This window comes from Schistocerca cancellata, chromosome 10 (assembly GCF_023864275.1).
Source record: "Schistocerca cancellata isolate TAMUIC-IGC-003103 chromosome 10, iqSchCanc2.1, whole genome shotgun sequence".
Classification (NCBI taxonomy): domain Eukaryota; kingdom Metazoa; phylum Arthropoda; class Insecta; order Orthoptera; family Acrididae; genus Schistocerca; species Schistocerca cancellata.
Window position 1 is genome coordinate 162,401,436 of NC_064635.1, and position 19,143 is coordinate 162,420,578.

Consider the following 19,143-nt stretch of genomic DNA (forward strand, 5'->3'; position numbering starts at 1 on the left):
GTCTTCTTGGATGTTGCTGTAAGATTATCCCTGCTAGATGTCTCAGTTGTTGATAATAAATGTTAGCACTGATGGTTGCACCTCGGGGAAGCAGTTCGTAGGACACCGCACCGTTGCTGTTCCGTCAGAAGCCTGGCAGTATCTTTTGTGGATGCGCACAGGCTTTTGTAGGAGTAGTTACTGCTTTGTTTGGGCTCAACTGTTCCTTTATTTTTCTTATGTTAGCATAAAGACACCATTTCTTGCCACCAGCAACGATACAGGATAGGAATGGTCAGTGTTGTTCACAAGTCAAGTGACGACGAGCGATCAGAGGTGCACGTACGGCCATGTGCTGATTTTTGTGGATTAATGCATTTAAACTATCTTCATCAAATCCTGAACGTCTTTCTCAATGTGCAGAGCCACTAATGTCAAAATGCTCCTCCTCAAAATGAGAAAACCATTTTCTTGCTGTGCTCTGACCATTGGCATTGCCCCCGAACACAGTGCAAATGTTACAAGCTGCCGCCACTGCTGTCACCCCTTTAAGCAGAATAATATGTCAGGAATGTTCAGATATCTCCACTTGGCACTAAATTTTCTAGCATGCATAGCCCCCCCCTCCCCCCCGCCCCCCCCCCCCCTCTCTCTCTCTCTCTCTCTCTCTCTCTCTCTCTCACACACACACACACACACACACACACACACACACACACACAGTATGTAAACTCAAATAGCCAACAGTGAACTACAAATTAAAAAAAGACACAATTCTTATACAAACCTGTAGCAACCAGAATACCAACATGCAAAACAAAACCTCTATGAACTTATGCACAAACCTAATAGTAAGATTTTCTCCGTATTATGACACTGTAAGATAAACTAACTTGCCTCAGTTACGCACTCGTAATGCCTATGAATCTAGGAGAAAAAAAAGATGTATAAAATGAAGTAAAAATGTTTTATGGTACCAGTAACAGTTCTCTGTAAGTAGTCTACTGATTGAGGTAGTAGGGATAAAATACTGCCAGTGATACGAAAGTTATTGGCAACTTTTATAGAAAGTAGACTGTGATTACGAGAGTCAAAGGATATGAATGGGAAGAAGTAATTGAAAAAGGAGTGAGACAAGGTTGCAAGTTCTCTCATATGTTGTTTGATCTGTACATCCAGCAAGCAGTAAAGGAAGCCAAGGAGAAAGTTGGAGGAGGGGTTAAAGTCCAGCAGGGGGAGGAAATAACTTAAAAGTTTTCTGATGGACATTGTAATTCTGTGAAAGGCAACAGAGAACTTCCAGGAACAGTTAACAGTTGAATGGAATGGATAATATCTTGAAATGAATTGACAAGAACATCAACAAAGTAAAGTGAGGAGAATGGAATGCAGCCAAATTAGATGATGAGACGCTGATTGAATTCGATTAGCGTAAGACACACCAAAAGTAGTAGAATGATACAAAATGCAGACTGTCAGTGGGAAAGGGGGGGGGGGGGGGCAGACATTGTTTCTTATAAGAGAAATGTTGAACACTGCAACCTGACTAAAAGAAGGGACACATTTTGAGGCATGATGAAATTATTAATTTGGTAATTGTGGGATGTGTGGTGGGTGAAATTTGTAGAGGGAGACAAAGGGATGAGTACAGTAAGCAAATTCAAATCGGTGTTGTTGGATGTTGCCAGTAGAATTGCTAGGTGGTCTACCTTGAACAAAAAGTGCATTGAGCACCTGTCTTAAACTTTTGGGTGGGCTGTACCACTCCTAGAAGCAGAACTCTATTTTCCTTTAGTGTTTTTATCAGGACCTCGAACACCAGAGCATACAAGATATTGTAGTCCTGTTTGCTGTTTCGCCATATTTTCCGATAGTTCTTCCAACAAATGTAAGTTTCCAGTTTGGTTTCCCCAATCCTTTTTCCATCTGTTTTGTTTTTCTGCAGTTTTGTAGCCTTTCTGTCAAGTACTTCACAGCGCAACAGGCTCCGGAAGTGTACCTTTAATGCTGCAAATGTTTACATATGCTACCTTTCATTAATCCACGTATAACAAGAGCCATCATTAAGCAAACCAGTTGGAAAGATTTGCCATAGATATAGTTGATATAACTTAATTTGTCTGATTTCAGTACCTTATTTTGTTTCAACTTATCTGATTACTTACATTTGTGTCCTGTATCAGTGTGATATCTGTGCAATTCCCAGGTCATTTTATCTGCGGTCTCGACTTTCAGTTGTCATGTGACAGTGAATTAAAAAGTTGTAAGCTGGTTTGAGACCTAATATTTTGCAGATCATTGGGGAAGTGTTTCTTGTTTAAAATTGTTGTCACATTCTGCCAAACACCAACAGAAAATTGTGTTGTATGTTACTGCATCATATATTGACCCCAGATATGTAAACTGTTTGGCTTTGGTAAAGCTAATGCTATGATAATAGTTTTGTTCAGAAGTGATAATAACTGTAACTGTTGTAATGCTTCCTTGCCACGTGAATAAATGTGATTTCTGTATTCCAGACGAGCGAGAGAGTGTACAAAAAAAGACCTTCCAAAAATGGGTGAACTCGCATCTAGTACGGGTATCGTGTCGTATCAGCGACTTGTATGTGGACTTGAGAGATGGCAAAATGCTCCTGAAACTTCTGGAAGTTTTGTCAGGCGAGCGCCTTGTAAGTTTGTGCACTACATTCTGATTATCTCAAAGTGTGTGATCGATTTTGGGTGTTAGTGCGAATTACTGCAGACAGTATTCTGTTAAGCCCCTATCAAAAGATTGTATATATTCTATATAAAGAAATTTATTTCTAATTGTTTCAATGCAGTTTGCAGAAACTGAGTTTCTCTTGAGTATAGTGTTAATTATCTATGCAAGTAGTTCCTATAATAGAGCTCTATCATTCACTTAAGCGATGTAGCATCAACTTCATGTTGTTGTATTTGCCAAGAATATTAAAAAAATATATTTTTTCCCTTTTGCTATATCTGTGTAGTTAGTGTTAGTTCATGGAAAAACTTTTTCTTACTGATAGATTTCAATAAATTGCAGATATCTAAAGCTTACTTTGGAGAATTGTTTGATAATCCTGTAATACTGAAAGGAAGTAATTGATCATTTCACAGTGTTTCACAAAAACTAATAGCTGTTTTATTTCTGAACCCCAAACAGTTGGGTAAGATTACACACGTCAGTGAAATTTACATTTAAATTCTTGCTTAGTGTTTGGTTGATGTACGCAGTATCATCTATATTGCTTACAAATGTATCGAGCAGAAAAGAGCAGGTTTCCACCCTTCACCGAGGGACCTGTTTTTCACATGCGCTCCCTTACCAACACCTCTATCTTTTCACTTTCTTTTGTACAGCAGTATGACTGCAGTTCAGCTGACCAGTGAAACTCGCCAAATGTTACATGTATGCCTGTGTAAACAAACTAGTGTGTACACTGAAAATTTATGTTGGAGATCGGTTAACCAGAATGAAATTTCGATTTACAGTGGCTTGCTGATTTGAAATTTTTTTTTTGCATGTTAAAACTGAGTGCTGGACTGGAAGTAGAGCCTGGAACCTTTGCCTGTTGTGGGAAAATGCTTTTTCGACTGAGATATTGAAATGTGACCTAATCAATTTCTGAGTTAATCCAGCCTGGCACTCAGTTTCAAATGGCCAGGGAGTTTTGGATCACTGGTAACACCCCCCATTGAATAATTTTTCTTTCGTGATCATTTTCCCCTCTCTTAATATCTGGTACCTTGAAACCTTTTTTGCCCATACCCCAAAAACTGCACACTGATTGCACCTGAATCCTGTCATCTGTCAGCAAGCAAGGGCAAAAAAAATCTCTGAATTTCTTGTATTGAGGAAGCCATTTCACTTAAGGGTCTTCATCAGCCTGAAAAGAAGTTAAGACTTGGAAAATAAAGTTGTCAAATTTCCAAGGCCCTAAAAGGGATTAAATAATGGATCGACAGTTCAGGGTACGTGTGGGTTCTGTCCTGTCCGACACCTTTCGCCAGGAGAATGGGGTGCCACAGGGCTCAGTTTTGAGCGTCGCTCTCTTCGCCATCGCGATCAATCCAATAATGGATTGCCTCCCAGCTGATGTATCAGGCTCCCTTTTCGTGGACGATTTTACCATCTATTGCAGCGCGCAGTGTACACGTGTCCTGGAGCGCTGTCTTCAGCGTTCTCTTGACCGTCTTTACTCCTGGAGTGTCGCCAGTGGCTTCCGTTTTTCTGCCGAGAAGACGGTCTGTATTAACTTCTGGCGCTACAAAGAGTTTCTCCCACCGTCCTTACGACTCGGTCCCGTTGCTCTCCCAATCGTGGAGACAACCAAATTTTTAGGCCTTACCTTTGACAGGAAACTTAGCTGGTCTCCACATGTGTCATATTTGGCCGCCCGTTGTACCCGTTCTTTAAATGTCCTCCGTGTTCTCAGTGGTATGTCGTGGGGAGCGGATCGAACCGTCCTACTTCGTCTATATCGGTCGATCGTCCGCTCCAAGCTGGATTATGGGAGCTTCGTATACTCCTCTGCACGGCCATCCATCTTACGCCGCCTCAACTCCATACAACATCGGGGTTTACGACTTGCGATCGGAGCATTTTATACCAGTCCCGTAGAGAGTCTTCATGCTGAGGCTGGCGAATTGCCACTCACCTACCGGCGCGATATACTGCTTTGTCGGTATGCCTGTCGGCTACTGTCAATGCCCGACCATCCGTCTTATCGTTCCTTTTTTGACGACTCTCTTGACCGTCAATACGGGTTGTATGTCTCTGCCCTGCTACCCCCTGGAGTTCGCTTTCATCGCCTCCTTCAACACCTTAATTTTTCACTCCCTGCAACCTTTAGAGTGGGCGAGAGCCACACGCCACCTTGGCTTGAGGCTCAGGTCCGCGTTCACCTTGACCTCAGCTCGCTCCCGAAAGAGGTCACCCCCGGTTCGGTCTACCACTCCCGTTTTTTGGAACTTCGTTCGAAGTTCATCAACATGACTTTCATTTATACAGATGGCTCTAAGACCAATGACGGGGTCGGGTGTTCCTTTATTGTCGGGGCACAGAGTTTCAACTACCGGCTCCATGGCCATTGTTCGGTCTTCACAGCTGAGCTCTTTGCCCTCTACCAGGCTGTTCTTTACATCTGCCGCCACCGACATTCTGCTTATGTCATCTGCTCCGATTCCCTGAGCGCCATCCAGAACCTCAGTGATCCGTACCCGGTTCACCCTTTCGTACACCGGATCCAACGCTCTCTTCAGCAGCTGGTGGACGTCGGTTCTCCGGTTAGCTTTATGTGGGTTCCTGGCCATGTCGGTATCCCTGGGAACGAAGCTGCAGATGCCGCGGCCAAGGCTGCGGTCCTCCAGCCTCGGACAGCTTCTTGTTGTGTCCCTTCGTCCGATTTTAGCAGGGTCATTTGTCGGCGAATTGTGTCGCTGTGGCATGCCGATTGGGCTGCACTTACCGACAACAAGCTTCGGGCCTTAAAACCTCTTCCCGTGGCTTGGACGTCCTCCTCACGCCCTTCTCGGCGGGAGGAGGTCGTTTTAGCCCGGTTAAGAATTGGACACTGCCGGTTCAGCCATCGCCATCTGCTGACGGCTGCGCCGGCGCCGTTCTGCCCATGTGGGCACTTGCTGACGGTTAGACACATTTTAATGTCCTGTCCAGATCTTAACACACTGCACCTCGATCTTCACCTGCCAAATACTTTCGATGCCATTTTAGCGGATGACACACGAGCAGCTGCTCGTGTTCTTCGTGTTCTTCTGGACGTCCTCCTCACGCCCTTCTCGGCGGGAGGAGGTCGTTTTAGCCCGGTTAAGAATTGGACACTGCCGGTTCAGCCATCGCCATCTGCTGACGGCTGCGCCGGCGCCGTTCTGCCCATGTGGGCACTTGCTGACGGTTAGACACATTTTAATGTCCTGTCCAGATCTTAACACACTGCACCTCGATCTTCACCTGCCAAATACTTTCGATGCCATTTTAGCGGATGACACACGAGCAGCTGCTCGTGTTCTTCGTGTTCTTCTGGACGTCCTCCTCACGCCCTTCTCGGCGGGAGGAGGTCGTTTTAGCCCGGTTAAGAATTGGACACTGCCGGTTCAGCCATCGCCATCTGCTGACGGCTGCGCCGGCGCCGTTCTGCCCATGTGGGCACTTGCTGACGGTTAGACACATTTTAATGTCCTGTCCAGATCTTAACACACTGCACCTCGATCTTCACCTGCCAAATACTTTCGATGCCATTTTAGCGGATGACACACGAGCAGCTGCTCGTGTTCTTCGTTTTATCAATTTGACAAACCTCGCTAAGGACATTTGATGATGCTGTTTTTTAATCCTATGCCTGTCAGTCTGTCTTTTATCGTGTTTTCCCTTTTAGTTGTTGTTGTCAACTTGTGCCTCGCGGTGCATTCTTAGAGTAGTCAGGGCGCTAATGACCATTGAAGTTGTGCGCCCTAAAACCACAAAAAAAAAGGATTAAATTTTATTGATTGCATTGTGAAAACAATAGAAAGTAAATACATGAAATGGCTTCAGTATTTTGCTTTCAGGGGATGAAATTATTGTACTGCTAATAGGCACAATTAAAAGTAGAATAAATAAATAAATAAATAAATAAAATGAAAGCTAGAAATAAATTTTTCAGCTTTTAAATGTCCCTGTTGGCAATACTGAAATTTCACAACCAGACAGTATTTGTCAGGCATTCTATCTCCTGTCAATTTTTTAAGACTCGGCTGAATCCTCATTTTGATTCAGCAAATACATACAAAGTCTGAAATAATGGTTAACTATCATAAACGGCAGATAATACGAGCAGTGTTCTGCAAGTCCGACTGATGTTTCAACAGACTTTCTGTGGTATCCTGCCCACTCGTGTAATATAAGATGCCTAGGATGGTGCTTTCTCGGATCGCTAAACAACAATTCGAGCAAATCACATTAATGGTTTTTATTACAGTAAAGTGCATTGACAGTGCTTAACTTGGCCTCTTTACAAAAAGTGGTCGCAATCAATTGGTGACATGAAAAAAATTAATGTCCTTCAATGTATAAAATGTCCATGCAAGTAAATGATACTGTTCCCAAGTCATGGGTCGTCTTCTACTGCGGCTCTTATAGTGTGTCCGGGGCTAGGCGGCATGTTGCTTTTATTCTCTTCGTGTAGAGGTTGCTGCTGTCATGGTGACGTCCTAGTCAGCATGCTATTGGCTGAAGTTGTTCTCACAGCCCTCTCTGCTGTATCATTCTTGATCTTCGTGCCAGGGCTTGTTGTTATGCTTGAACATTTTCTCTGTGGCACAGTCTTAGTGAGTGTGTGTGTGTGTGTGTGTGTGTGTGTGTGTGTGTGTGTGTGTGTGTGTTGATCAGAAAACTATGTATTTATCTTTGTGTGTCCTTTGCCAGCCTCGTCCAACCAAGGGGAAGATGCGCATCCACTGCCTGGAGAATGTGGACAAAGCCCTCCAGTTCCTGAGGGACCAGAGGGTCCACCTGGAGAATATGGGTTCACATGACATCGTCGACGGAAATCCGAGGCTCAGCCTGGGCCTCATATGGACCATCATCCTTAGATTCCAGGTCTGACTTTCAAAAACAAAACACCATATTAAAAAAAAATTCTTCACTTGTTAAATTTAAAAGGAATTATTATAAAGAGACTGATAAACAGCTTCTAGAAACCTAAGAAAAGTTTGTCATGCCAAAATGACATGGTGTGAATTACTTTATCTGATTATGTGGGCAATGAAATAACTACTACTCTTGTTATTATTTTACGTTTGTCATGTGATGATGATTTTAAAACATTCATTTTAATTTTGGGAAAATCATGGTTTGCATACAGCTGTGTTGTCACTTTGGTTAAAAACAGATCATCCTCAGATATAATGCAACATTGTTAATCAGATGTGTGACACGTACTGCCTATTAACAACCATCATGTGATAAACCAGCATGTTAAAGCCAATTATAGTACTTGAGTGACCTCCGTCTTCTGGCTTTCTGTGTTTATGCCAAGACCAGCCTGCTCCAGATGCACTATCTTGTCCTCGGTCTGCCAACTGATCTTCTCCCCAAAGGTTAATGATGTGAGGCTTGCATTGGAGTGGTGATTTCAGTCATAGGCAGAACATGTTCTGTCATTTCTTTGTATACAAAGTGCAGTGTTCTCTATTTTAAGTTTCACACTTAATTCTGCGTTTATGTTTTTACTCCAGATTTTACCCTGTCGGGCAGTGGAAAACACATTTCAAATAGAAAATAGTTACCCTTTTAGGTTAGGTTATGAAAGTCATAGTATAGATGTACGTAACTAAAAGGTGAAATTTCTGACTAATTGACAGACAGTGGATGTACAGTATGTTCCTTGTTAAAAAAAAACTGGGTGTTTACAACTGCAGGTTGTTTGTCACTTGCTAATGATAATGATAAAATTAGGAAGATGATTGTGTGTGAATCAGTTTTCTTAAACACTTCTTTGTTAAAATGGGTGGGGGCGATTAGTACATCAGTTGTTTCTATTTGCCGTTACAAGTGTAAATACAAATCAATAGTAGACTGATAAAAATATGTGAACCTCACCATGTAACGAGTTACTTCTGATTTTAATTTCAGTATATGTAATTGCATGTATGGGTAAATCTCCTAGACCCATTCAGTCACACAACCAAGATTAATTAAGGCCTATTCAGTCATGCAGCTTGTATGCATTGCATTAATAGTCTTTGGCTCTATTTTTTATCTGAATATGGTATTGTGTTGACCTAGTAACTGAAGGAAAGAATTTGTTGCAGATACAAGACATAACAATTGAAGAGACCGATAACCAAGAAACAAAGTCGGCAAAGGATGCACTCCTGTTATGGTGTCAGATGAAGACTGCTGGCTATCACAATGTCAACGTGAGGAATTTCACAACGTCGTGGCGTGACGGTCTCGCTTTTAATGCGATTATCCACAAACATCGTCCAGACCTCATACAGTTTGAAAAACTGTCGAAGTCCAATGCGATGTACAATCTCAACAATGCATTTAATGTTGCTGAAGAGAAGCTTGGCCTAACAAAGTTGTTGGATGCTGAGGGTGAGAAACATTAATTTGCATTTGGTTAATGTATTTCTCCGTGGAGAATCTCACAAAAGTCTGTTAGGAAAATGTGACTAATTAATACGAAGTACCAAATTGTGTGTGTAATAGGAATTGAAGAAATGAATAGTGTATATAAAAAAATAGTCTCATCTGTGTGAGATTGGTTATTTTAAAATATCTGTTATGTAAGCAGAGATAATCTACTCACTGAGATACAGTAGTTGGAAGTGTGCTGGGCAGTGTAAAAGTGCATGGTTTTATGGCAATATGTATTGATAAAATTCCCTCTGTTGTATTCTTAATGTGGTGCACAAAATGACTCACTTCTCACATTGGTCATTGTGTGCACCACATCAAAAATATTAAAGAGTACATCACTTGAATTAAATGCCCGTGCCTTGTAGAAGAGGATAGTATAGTCCGCTTTGATGTTGGTGTCACTATTCCTGTGGTGAATTTATCCAAGCACACTGTGATATCATTGTATTTCTTGTATGGTGGAAAATGTTTTAACCAGATGGAGGGCATCACAGGGGGAGCCCATTAGTTCCAGTTACAGCCAACCTGTTTGAGCCTTGGCGCTGGACACAGCTCCTGCAAAGCCTAGTTGCTGTTATCATCACTTTGATGACATGTTCATTGTCATGTACTGTGTACATGAAAACTGGGAGAATTCTTTGACCCCATCAACAATATCCATGACAACATAAAGTTCACAGTGAAATTAGAGGCAGATGGTGCCTTGCCATTCTGTGATGTCCTCATCACCCGTAAAGCAAATGGGTGTCTCAGCCACAGTGTTTACCGGGAAGCCACTCACAAGTGCCGATATCTGCAGTCTGCAAGCTGACAGCTATCGCTGTCAGTCTATTCTGAAGGCCTTGCTGCATCGAACGGACACTGTCTCAGATGCTGAAAACTTGCTGAAGGAACTGAGCCACTTATTTAAGGTATTAAAGGAAAATTGTTACATTGACCCCCAGATTTCGCAAGCCATCTTTCTGAAAACACATAAGCAGAAGGACCCTGAAGAGGACTTGAAGAAGCTTGTGTTTTTGCTGTTCTGTGGCTCAGCAACAGGAAAGATTAACTGGCTCTTAAAGATGCATACAATCAATTCATTATTCAGGGATCCAGCAAAAATTTGACAATTCTTGATGCCTGTGGGAGATGGTGCCAGCCTCAGAATGACAGGAATATATAAAATACCATGTGGGTGTGGGGAAATTGTATGTTGGACAGATTGTGTGTACCACTGAACAGCAATGTGTAGAACATTGAGAGTTGCTTGTAGCAGAACATGTTCTGGAAAACGGACATCACATTGCATTTGACGAAACAGCCATTATTACGTGAACAAATAGTTTCTGGGACAGTGTGATAAAAGAAATAATTGAGATAAAAATTTATGGCAACACCCTTAATAAAGACGGCAGCTGGCAGCTAAACACGGCTTGGATCCAACCATCGGAAAGTTGAAGCTGGTGCACGGCAAAAACATTACCTTAAATGATGCTGGAGTGGGCACCAGTGACGTCGCAGGAGGCAGTGCTGCAATGTGAGGGCAGTAGCAGCAACCAAAAGACTGTCACCATTTTACGGTGCCTGAGGAGTACATGGCTGAAAGTTTTTTGAATTTTAAACCACCTGATGCAGCTGGAAGCTTGATAGAATTTTATCTATGTTTGATGATGTAAAAGTTAAAGAATGAATCTTTCGTTTTGTGGTGAAGTGCCAGTGTTTTTTTTTAATGTCCTGACAGATTAGAACTGTGTCCTGTCAACCCCCGAACATTACCTTCCACAGATGACATTCTTATAGGCTTGAAAACGACACACACTAAAATCTGCTAAGCTCTGGTGAAGCCATTTCACGACAGTATCCCTTCTCCCACAAGTGAAGCTCTCTCTCATTAGTGAAGACGACACATCACTGTTGATCCAGGTCCATCCTGTGTGTTCCCATGTTCCTCAAGCACCCTTATGCTGAATGTTTTATGCTGTTGTTCATAATGTGGGATGAGTAAAATAAGTGGCCCAGAGAATGTTAAGGCTGATGTGGACCTGACCCTTCTTAATGAGCAAGGGGAGAAGTGTCCATCGTGAATAATGCTGGAAGCTGTGATTTTGATGCATCGATTGGTTGCTGTCACATGTCTGCATGCGGACATCTCCTGCCTGCTGTGCCCTGTATCATTTACATTTGAGTGAATAAGTGAATGGTGCAGAAATGTTTAGTGACCAGTGGAATGCAACACAAAATGGTGCATTTTCATTAGTGGAAAACATCAGTAGAACAGTTTGCGCAGGTGTTAAAGATGCAGTGTTTCGGCAAAACCGCCAGCTAAGTTCACAGTGAAAAATCTAGTGGCAGAATGGCATGAAATTGGCTCTGTAGCAAATAAAAGCTGTATCTAGCACTGTAACTAGCAGGAAATAACACACTATTGTGGTGAAATACTATCAAAAAGGACCTGCATCCAGACAAACTTCTGCATGTTGAGTTCTGCATGTGGTCTCTTGAGTGAAGTGGAATCTAGACTTACGGATCCACAGTTTTTCATTTCTTCAGATGAGCCTCAGATCAGCTTGTCAGGGTATGTGAACTAAAGAGACCGTGTACCATTACACTTTAGAAAATCCTCATCAGTAGTTTGAAGAGCAGTTGTGTAATCTCAAGATTGGTGTTCAGTCTGCGATGTAACGTGGTTTTTTCACCAAACCATTAGTGCAAATCAATCTGCCCAGAAACTGTCAAATGTGTGTTTGAATCGGCTCGCAAGAGATGAATGACTGTTTCGATGTTTTCAGTAACGTGGAACAACACCACACATGACATCAACAACCTTCTCAGTTACCCACAGTTCATAAGTGCAGGTGACAGATTGTCAGTGTTGTATGGGTACAGTAGTGGTCGAATGTTCAAATGGCATAGCTCCGGTGTACACTAATTTGAAGGGCATTTTCCCTTGTTAACAGTCCTCCTTGCTGTGAAGGGGCAATGTCTGCCCAGTCTGAGCTTGGAATAGCACTCGTGGACACATCAAAGGATTTAACAGTATCATCCCATTCACAATTGTAACCACAGTGTGCTCAACTGAACTATACTGACTGAGAAAGCGGGCTTGCTTTTACCTCCATTACATAGGTGGACTGCACATAGCAATTTGCTGTAATTCCAAGTTTTAAAGAGCTGAGTGTGTGGTGCAAAACTTTTTTTCATCAGTTTCTCATATAAATATTTTTAGTTAATTGGTCACAGTTTCATTTTAAAATGGTTTTATTTCTTCACTAAATTGTGGATGCTAGCTAGTAAGGCAAAACAGTGCATACTGATGGTGGGCTGTCAGTTTATGTTGCAGCATTTTTGCCTCTTCTATTTCATAGCTGCACAAAATGAAAAGTTTTGACCATTTTCTATTTGCAGATGTCTTCGTGGAGCAGCCCGACGAGAAGTCCATCATCACATATGTCGTGACTTATTACCACTACTTCAGCAAGCTGAAGCAGGAAACTGTGCAGGGCAAGCGAATTGGTAAAGTGGTCGGTATTGCCATGGAGAACGACAGGTCCGCACAGGAATATGAATCACTGACATCAGATTTACTGCGCTGGATCGAAGCGACAATAGAGTCCCTCGGAGATCGTAACTTTGCCAACTCTTTGGCCGGAGTGCAGCAGCAGCTGGCACAGTTCAATACTTACCGCACTGTGGAGAAACCACCTAAGTAAGTATGGAGTTGATTTAGAGTACTGTGCTCATAGTTGTGTAGTCATCATAGTAAAATTTCCATGTTTGGAATGATGTGCCTGGCATACGTTTCTCTACTTTCCCTGAATACTGACTTCCTTAAAAAATTTAGTCTAGTGGTAGTCTCCATATTAAAATGGAAATAGCACTCAGCTGAGGCAAATTGTGTGAAAAAATAAATGACATTTATTAAATCTGTAATGTTTTAAAATGCAAAACATAATAAAATTCAACATTACCTCTGACTGTGCAAGAGGTGAGAGTAGAAGTTCCAATGTTAAGAATTTTGTGAAACTTTAATGCCTGACATGTGTAATTGGTAAAACTTCTATACAGACTAGTGTTTCCAACAGGTAGCTGGCTTTTCAGTGGAAAGTTGGAGATCAGTTTGTGTAAAAATGAGTTAAGAATGCTGTAATACCTATGTCCAGGGAATTAAATCTTGTCATGATATATAATATTTTATTTTAAGAATTTATAGCAGTTTGGATGCTTTTTCCTAGTTGTAGGTGCTGTGCAGAGTTGAAGAGCTTAGAGTGTATGGGCACCCCATGACTATTCACTTTCCTGTGTAGGGTAGAAATGGCACACTAACTTACACTTCTATAAAAGTGTATGGATGAGAGATTACAGCAGTGAAAAACGTACTTCTTATACATGTGATGTGAACCACATAAATTAATTGGCAAAAGAATAACAGCTCTGGGCAGTGGAAAAATGGTGTGGATAATGCTACATATAAATTTAGTGTTGCATTTAGCTTCATATTTTCAAAGAGGAGGGGGTTTGGGGGGTCATGCCGTGGTTTTCAGATCTTTTAAACTAAGTTTAAAAAAAAAGAGAGAGGATGGAGTATCAAAGGATAGCTAATGTAAACACCTAAGCTGCTTTTTAATTTTAGCCCCTCTTACTAATTACATAAGAGAGACAGGTTGATTAAGTAATGAAAGAGAAACTTTAATATTCTGCAGAAATACACACAGGAAGGTGTGCTCCACAAATGAACTCATGGTATTGTTAGTAGTAGTGTGTTCATTTGGGGCGTGATTCATTTCATTGACAAAAAGAGTTATGAGAGATGGGTGATGTTTTGTTATGTTGAGTCTGTGTATATGAAACCTGTTATAGTAAAGGCATAGAAATCGGTTAAGAGACAAAGAACAGTCTTCTAGGATGATACTACTTCATGTTATTTGCTATTTGTCTCTTAAATGTAGTTTGACAGCATTGGATTTAAAGTGCAAAATCTTACAGAACTGAAGAAAAGCTAGTTAATAGATGTGTTCTCACATTTATAGGTGGTTTAAAGTGTGTGTGTGTGTGTGTGTGTTGTGTGTGTGTGTGTGTGTGTGTGTGTGTGTGTGTGTGTGTGTGTGTGCGCAGTTTCTTTTCACCTGTTAATTGATTACAACACTGCATTTCTACAAGCATAAACTGTGTCATATAGGTTTGTGGAAAAAGGCAACCTCGAAGTGCTGCTGTTTACACTGCAGTCACGAATGCGAGCAAACAATCAGAAGCCGTACACACCTCGAGAAGGGCGCATGATCTCCGACATAAACAAGGCATGGGAGAGGCTGGAGAAAGCGGAGCACGAGCGAGAGCTCGCCCTCCGAGAGGAACTCATCCGTCAGGAGAAGCTGGAACAGCTCGCAGCCAGGTAAGCTCGCTGAAAATCCCAAACTATTTCCTGCTGTCAATGGTGGAACTATAGTTGCTGCCTTGTAGAGGTGGTTTTAGTGCACTTCTAATTGACCAACTTAGGTGGTAGAGCAACAACAGAGGCATGCGAAGTGTCTTACGCAACCATCACATTTCTGTAAGAGTTGTTCAATAATTAGTGCTAGAATTTTTATATTTTTGTTTATTTTATGTATTTATTTATTTACATTAAAAAGGCATACCATGTTCTCCTGTTCTCAAGATGCATTCAACGAATCCTCATAACAGATCACATAATTCAAAACAATGCAGTCAACTTGTTGTGAATATTAAGACAAGAATTCTGTTTGTGTAAGATCGCTTGGAGAAACCAAATAGTGAAAACAGTGGCATATTCATTTCAATAAAACTTAAGGATGGGGAACGGTGAAAATTTGTCTTCAGTGACGTAGAAAAAGGCGAAAAATAACAGCCCTGATTATCTTTTCATATGCGGATGATACAGTATTGTTTTATGATAGTTTAGATCTTCAGTAACTCATCAGCATACTAGGAAATGTCAATAGTACTCTGTGTCTGACTATCAACGCCAAAAAGACAAGTTTTATGGTTGTATCACAATAGCCCAACTCTGTTACAGATGCAAATCTAAGATTCATTGGCTCCTAAATGTAAAGAGTAGACAAGTTAAGCATTTTGGAATGTGGCTTTGTGAAGATTGGAGGACAGTCATGGATGTAAAATGTTGCACTGAGAACACTCGTAATGCCTTCATAAAACTTGAGAAAATTCTCACAAGTACAGATGTGGACCTAAACCTTCGTGTCTTGGTTTGGCACAAATTTTCATATGTCACTATCGGATAGCAGAGTCATACCTAATACAGATGATGTCTTGGAATTCAGTTACCGAATTAATTTCAAAAATATGTGGATCCTAACTTTGTTCTTTCAGACATGCATAACTAAACCGTAGAGTGAAGATTTGTAAGGTGCTAACCACATCTGGTCTATACTTATATATGATTCTGAAGAATGGGCACTAAAAATGCCAACAACAAGGAAGTTAGGACATAAAGTATATTACAGAACACAAAATATGGTCGATAATAGGAGGGAGCATTCAGTGAGAAAGGAGGAGGTGGTGGTAAGAATAGGTCGGTTAGATAACATAGAGCAGTGGACATGAATGCTAAGTGCATATAAACTATTACATACTGCACTTCATAGAATAAAGGTACATCATGTGTGGTTGTCGATATCCATTAACGGAGGGGGGGGGGGGAGGAGGATATGATGATGATTATTATTTTATTATTATTATTATTATTATTATTATTATTATTTGTGTCACATGAACTACTGTGCATATGGTGAGTATGTAAGCTGTGCATATGGTGAGTATGTAAGGTACCGGGTCATATAATGTACGTAGGTCAACATTCTGTCAGCTGTGTTCTGCAGAATTCTGGGATTCCATGGAGATAACTTACAGGTTCCGTGAAATGAATGTCCCTTCTTTCATATCATTCAAGAAAGTAACTTACAAAATAAATAAAATTAACTCCTCTATGGAGAGAAAAAAAAAAAATTAGACTGATCGAACCTTGCTTCCACATACTAATTTGGATGTATGATATGAACGCGACACCGACAGTGAATAAGCCTGTATTTATCAGAGACTAGAGGGCAACCTTTCAGATGGAAAACTCAACAATGAGAAACTACTGTACAAGGCGTGACTACATCAGGTTACATAAACAGGAACTGTTGTTGACCTGCCAGTGCACCTACAGTACGTAGTTTTTTATCATGGAAAGGAGCGGTCCAAATTGCTTATTTAAGCAACTTTCTAAAAAGATCAAATGAACTTAATTTAACCCTTGATGGTAAATAAATATATATACTGACCATGAAAAAATCCTTGCACTTAATATTAAATATATGTGCAAAAATAATGATCAGTACCTCATTTTATCTCATAAAAATTTAATTTGGTTTAAGAACTTTTGGGTTAATTTTGGAATTACTTTTAAAAACAAATAAATATTATTTGCTATAATTGTCATTTTCATTGCAAATAATCCATTTACGAAATGTTGGTTTGAAGGCATACTATAGACATACAGGGAGTACCACAATAAAAAGACATTAAAAAGGGTTACACTTACCAAAAAGCTTGAACACTTTTGTAGATAACTGTTCAGGTTTTCTCATTATTTTTGCACAATACTCGTGCTACTCTGTAGGGATACTATATATTCCTGCAATAAATACTGATTTTTGTAAATATGTTTTGCAAACACATCTCGTGTTTTCTGATGATTGTGAAACACAATTTTCATGTTCACAGGTTCAATCGCAAGGCGAGTATGCGAGAAACATGGCTGTCGGAGAACCAGCGCCTCGTGTCCCAGGACAACTTCGGGTTTGACTTGGCTGCTGTGGAGGCGGCTGCCAAGAAGCACGAGGCTATCGAGACAGACATCTTTGCGTATGAAGAACGTGTCCAGGCTGTCGTGGCTGTGTCACAGGAGCTGGAAGCTGAAAACTACCATGACATTGACCGCATCAATGCCAGGTATTGAACAGTAAAATATTGGAACTGTTTCAATTTGTCAGAATGTGGATAGGAGTAGGCTGTATCTGAATGTATGCTGCACATTCACTTCATGCTTGTTCTCTTCCTTAATGGGGAGGAGTAGTAATGAGGAAGAAGAGCAACAGGAAGCCATGAGCAAATCATGTTTAAGAGTAACTCAGTTTGAGTTATGTGATGGAACAGTAGTTTGTCTTCGACCACTTCCTGCGCCACTTTTTCAGTCACTGTTAGAATTTGTTCCCATTTCTGATGTCGATACACATTTCTTAGTATCATTAAATTGTATCCTTTTCAGCAGGTATGTAATCTAAGAATTGTGTTTGTAATGTTATTTGAAGGTACATAAAACAATCAGTTTTTCTGATTATTTAAAATCCTTTAGTCTGGTAGGAAACGGCTCATATTTACAAAGAATTAAATTCTCTGGGACCAATATTTCCCAGTACTATCACACTCAAAGAAATGGTTTTTGTTCCCATATCAGTTGTGTCCAGGTATGGTTGGTTGATATGGGGGAGGGGACCAAACGGCGAGGTCATCGGTCCCATCAGATTAGCGAAGGATGGGGAAGGAAGTCGCCTATCCCCTTTCAAAGAAACCATCCTAGCATTTGCCTGAAGCGATTTAAGGAAATCCTAGAAAATCTAAATCAGGATGTCCAGGCGTGGGTTTGAACAGTCGTCCTCCCAAATGTGAGCCCAGTGTGCTAGCCACCATGCTGTGTGTCCATGTATCTGGTTCTCTTCTTAAAGCTTTTCCTCCCTAAAATGTTTTGAGCCTTTAAAAAAATTAAAAAAGAAAATTGAAAATATGTATCAATATGATGATACGCACAGAACCTTCCTTTATGAATTAATTCTCTCATTGACACATCTGGTACATGCAACCAGCTTTATGGCACTATCCAGCGTCATCCGCCTTAGATGCCCTGTGCATTCTTTTTCCAGTGTATTAAATTCTACTCTTCTGTCAGCGACACACATGGAACTTTTTGTAGTGCAGATATTACAGGTTTGGAAAATTAAATATTTCACTTGCTTAAGAATTGTGAGCCTTCACAAGTGCAGTAGTAGTTTTTCAAGATGCCTTTTAAGTGTTTCTTCCAATTTTGGCAGAGAAGAATGTTCATAGTTACAGCTGTATTATCGGTAAAAATGCTGTGAAATAGAATGATTGTGATATATTCAGGATTTGCTGATTCCTTTGTCATAATTTCCATTTAATAAAGAATTTTTAACACTACATTGTTCTTTGTCGTCTGTTGTGATCAGTCTACAAATTTATTAAGGAATAATGTCTGCTGGATGAAATGATGAAAACAGATTTCCTGTACATATTTATTTATTTTTTAAATTGTGTTACAGTTTTTGGTAGCATGTTTTGATTGCAGAAATAGTCTTCAAGGATAGTACAGTTACTAGAAGTTATTAAATGAGGATTTGACCTTAACAGGAAAGACAACGTTCTTCGTCTGTGGAATTACCTCCTGGAGCTTCTCAGAGCTCGCCGTCTTCGCCTGGAGCTTTCTCTCCAGTTACAGCAGAACTTCCAAGAGATGCTCTACATATTGGACTCTATGGAAGAACTTAAGGTGAGTAATCAAGAATAGAAAATACAGATTTATTTGTCCTATAGCTGGAAATTAGTTGTCAATTTGTTGCTGCTGTGTGGTTTGCAGAGGAAAAGGCTTCAATTTCGTTAATGGGAGTTTGCAAAGAAAGTATCCACCAAACTGAAATTTCAATTCAGTATTGATAGAATTGGTTTTCTGCTTAACTGGCCAACAGCAGCGTAAGTCACATACATGCCAGCTTAAAGAACTTGATGCTATCTTAACTGACGCAGGGGGTGGGGGGATGAAGGTTGAACAAAACAGGAGTATTATGAAAGTAATCCAGAGCTCTGTATTGAGGAACAAAAAGCAAACCAGTCTGAAAGGGAATCAATAAATGCTATTTGTTGTTGCTTCTCATTTGTCCTGTACTTCTGTTCTTGTGTCCTTTTACTCCATACTCAGCCTTTGATTATTATCTGCTTAATTAA

At 40.6% G+C, this 19,143-nt stretch overlaps 1 protein-coding gene across 5 annotated transcripts in view; it reads left to right on the forward strand.

Moving 5' to 3' along the window:
• Positions 1–19,143, forward strand: part of LOC126106859 (spectrin beta chain) — a 484,283-nt gene that overhangs the window by 327,046 nt on the left and 138,094 nt on the right. For all 5 annotated transcript variants that reach the window (XM_049913255.1, XM_049913253.1, XM_049913254.1 and 2 more), the window contains exons 4-10: positions 2,499–2,650; positions 7,405–7,578; positions 8,793–9,081; positions 12,514–12,814; positions 14,285–14,497; positions 16,852–17,079; positions 18,553–18,691. In XM_049913255.1, the coding sequence (XP_049769212.1) occupies positions 2,499–2,650; positions 7,405–7,578; positions 8,793–9,081; positions 12,514–12,814; positions 14,285–14,497; positions 16,852–17,079; positions 18,553–18,691 (1,496 nt within the window). The remainder of the gene's footprint in view (positions 1–2,498; positions 2,651–7,404; positions 7,579–8,792; positions 9,082–12,513; positions 12,815–14,284; positions 14,498–16,851; positions 17,080–18,552; positions 18,692–19,143) is intronic.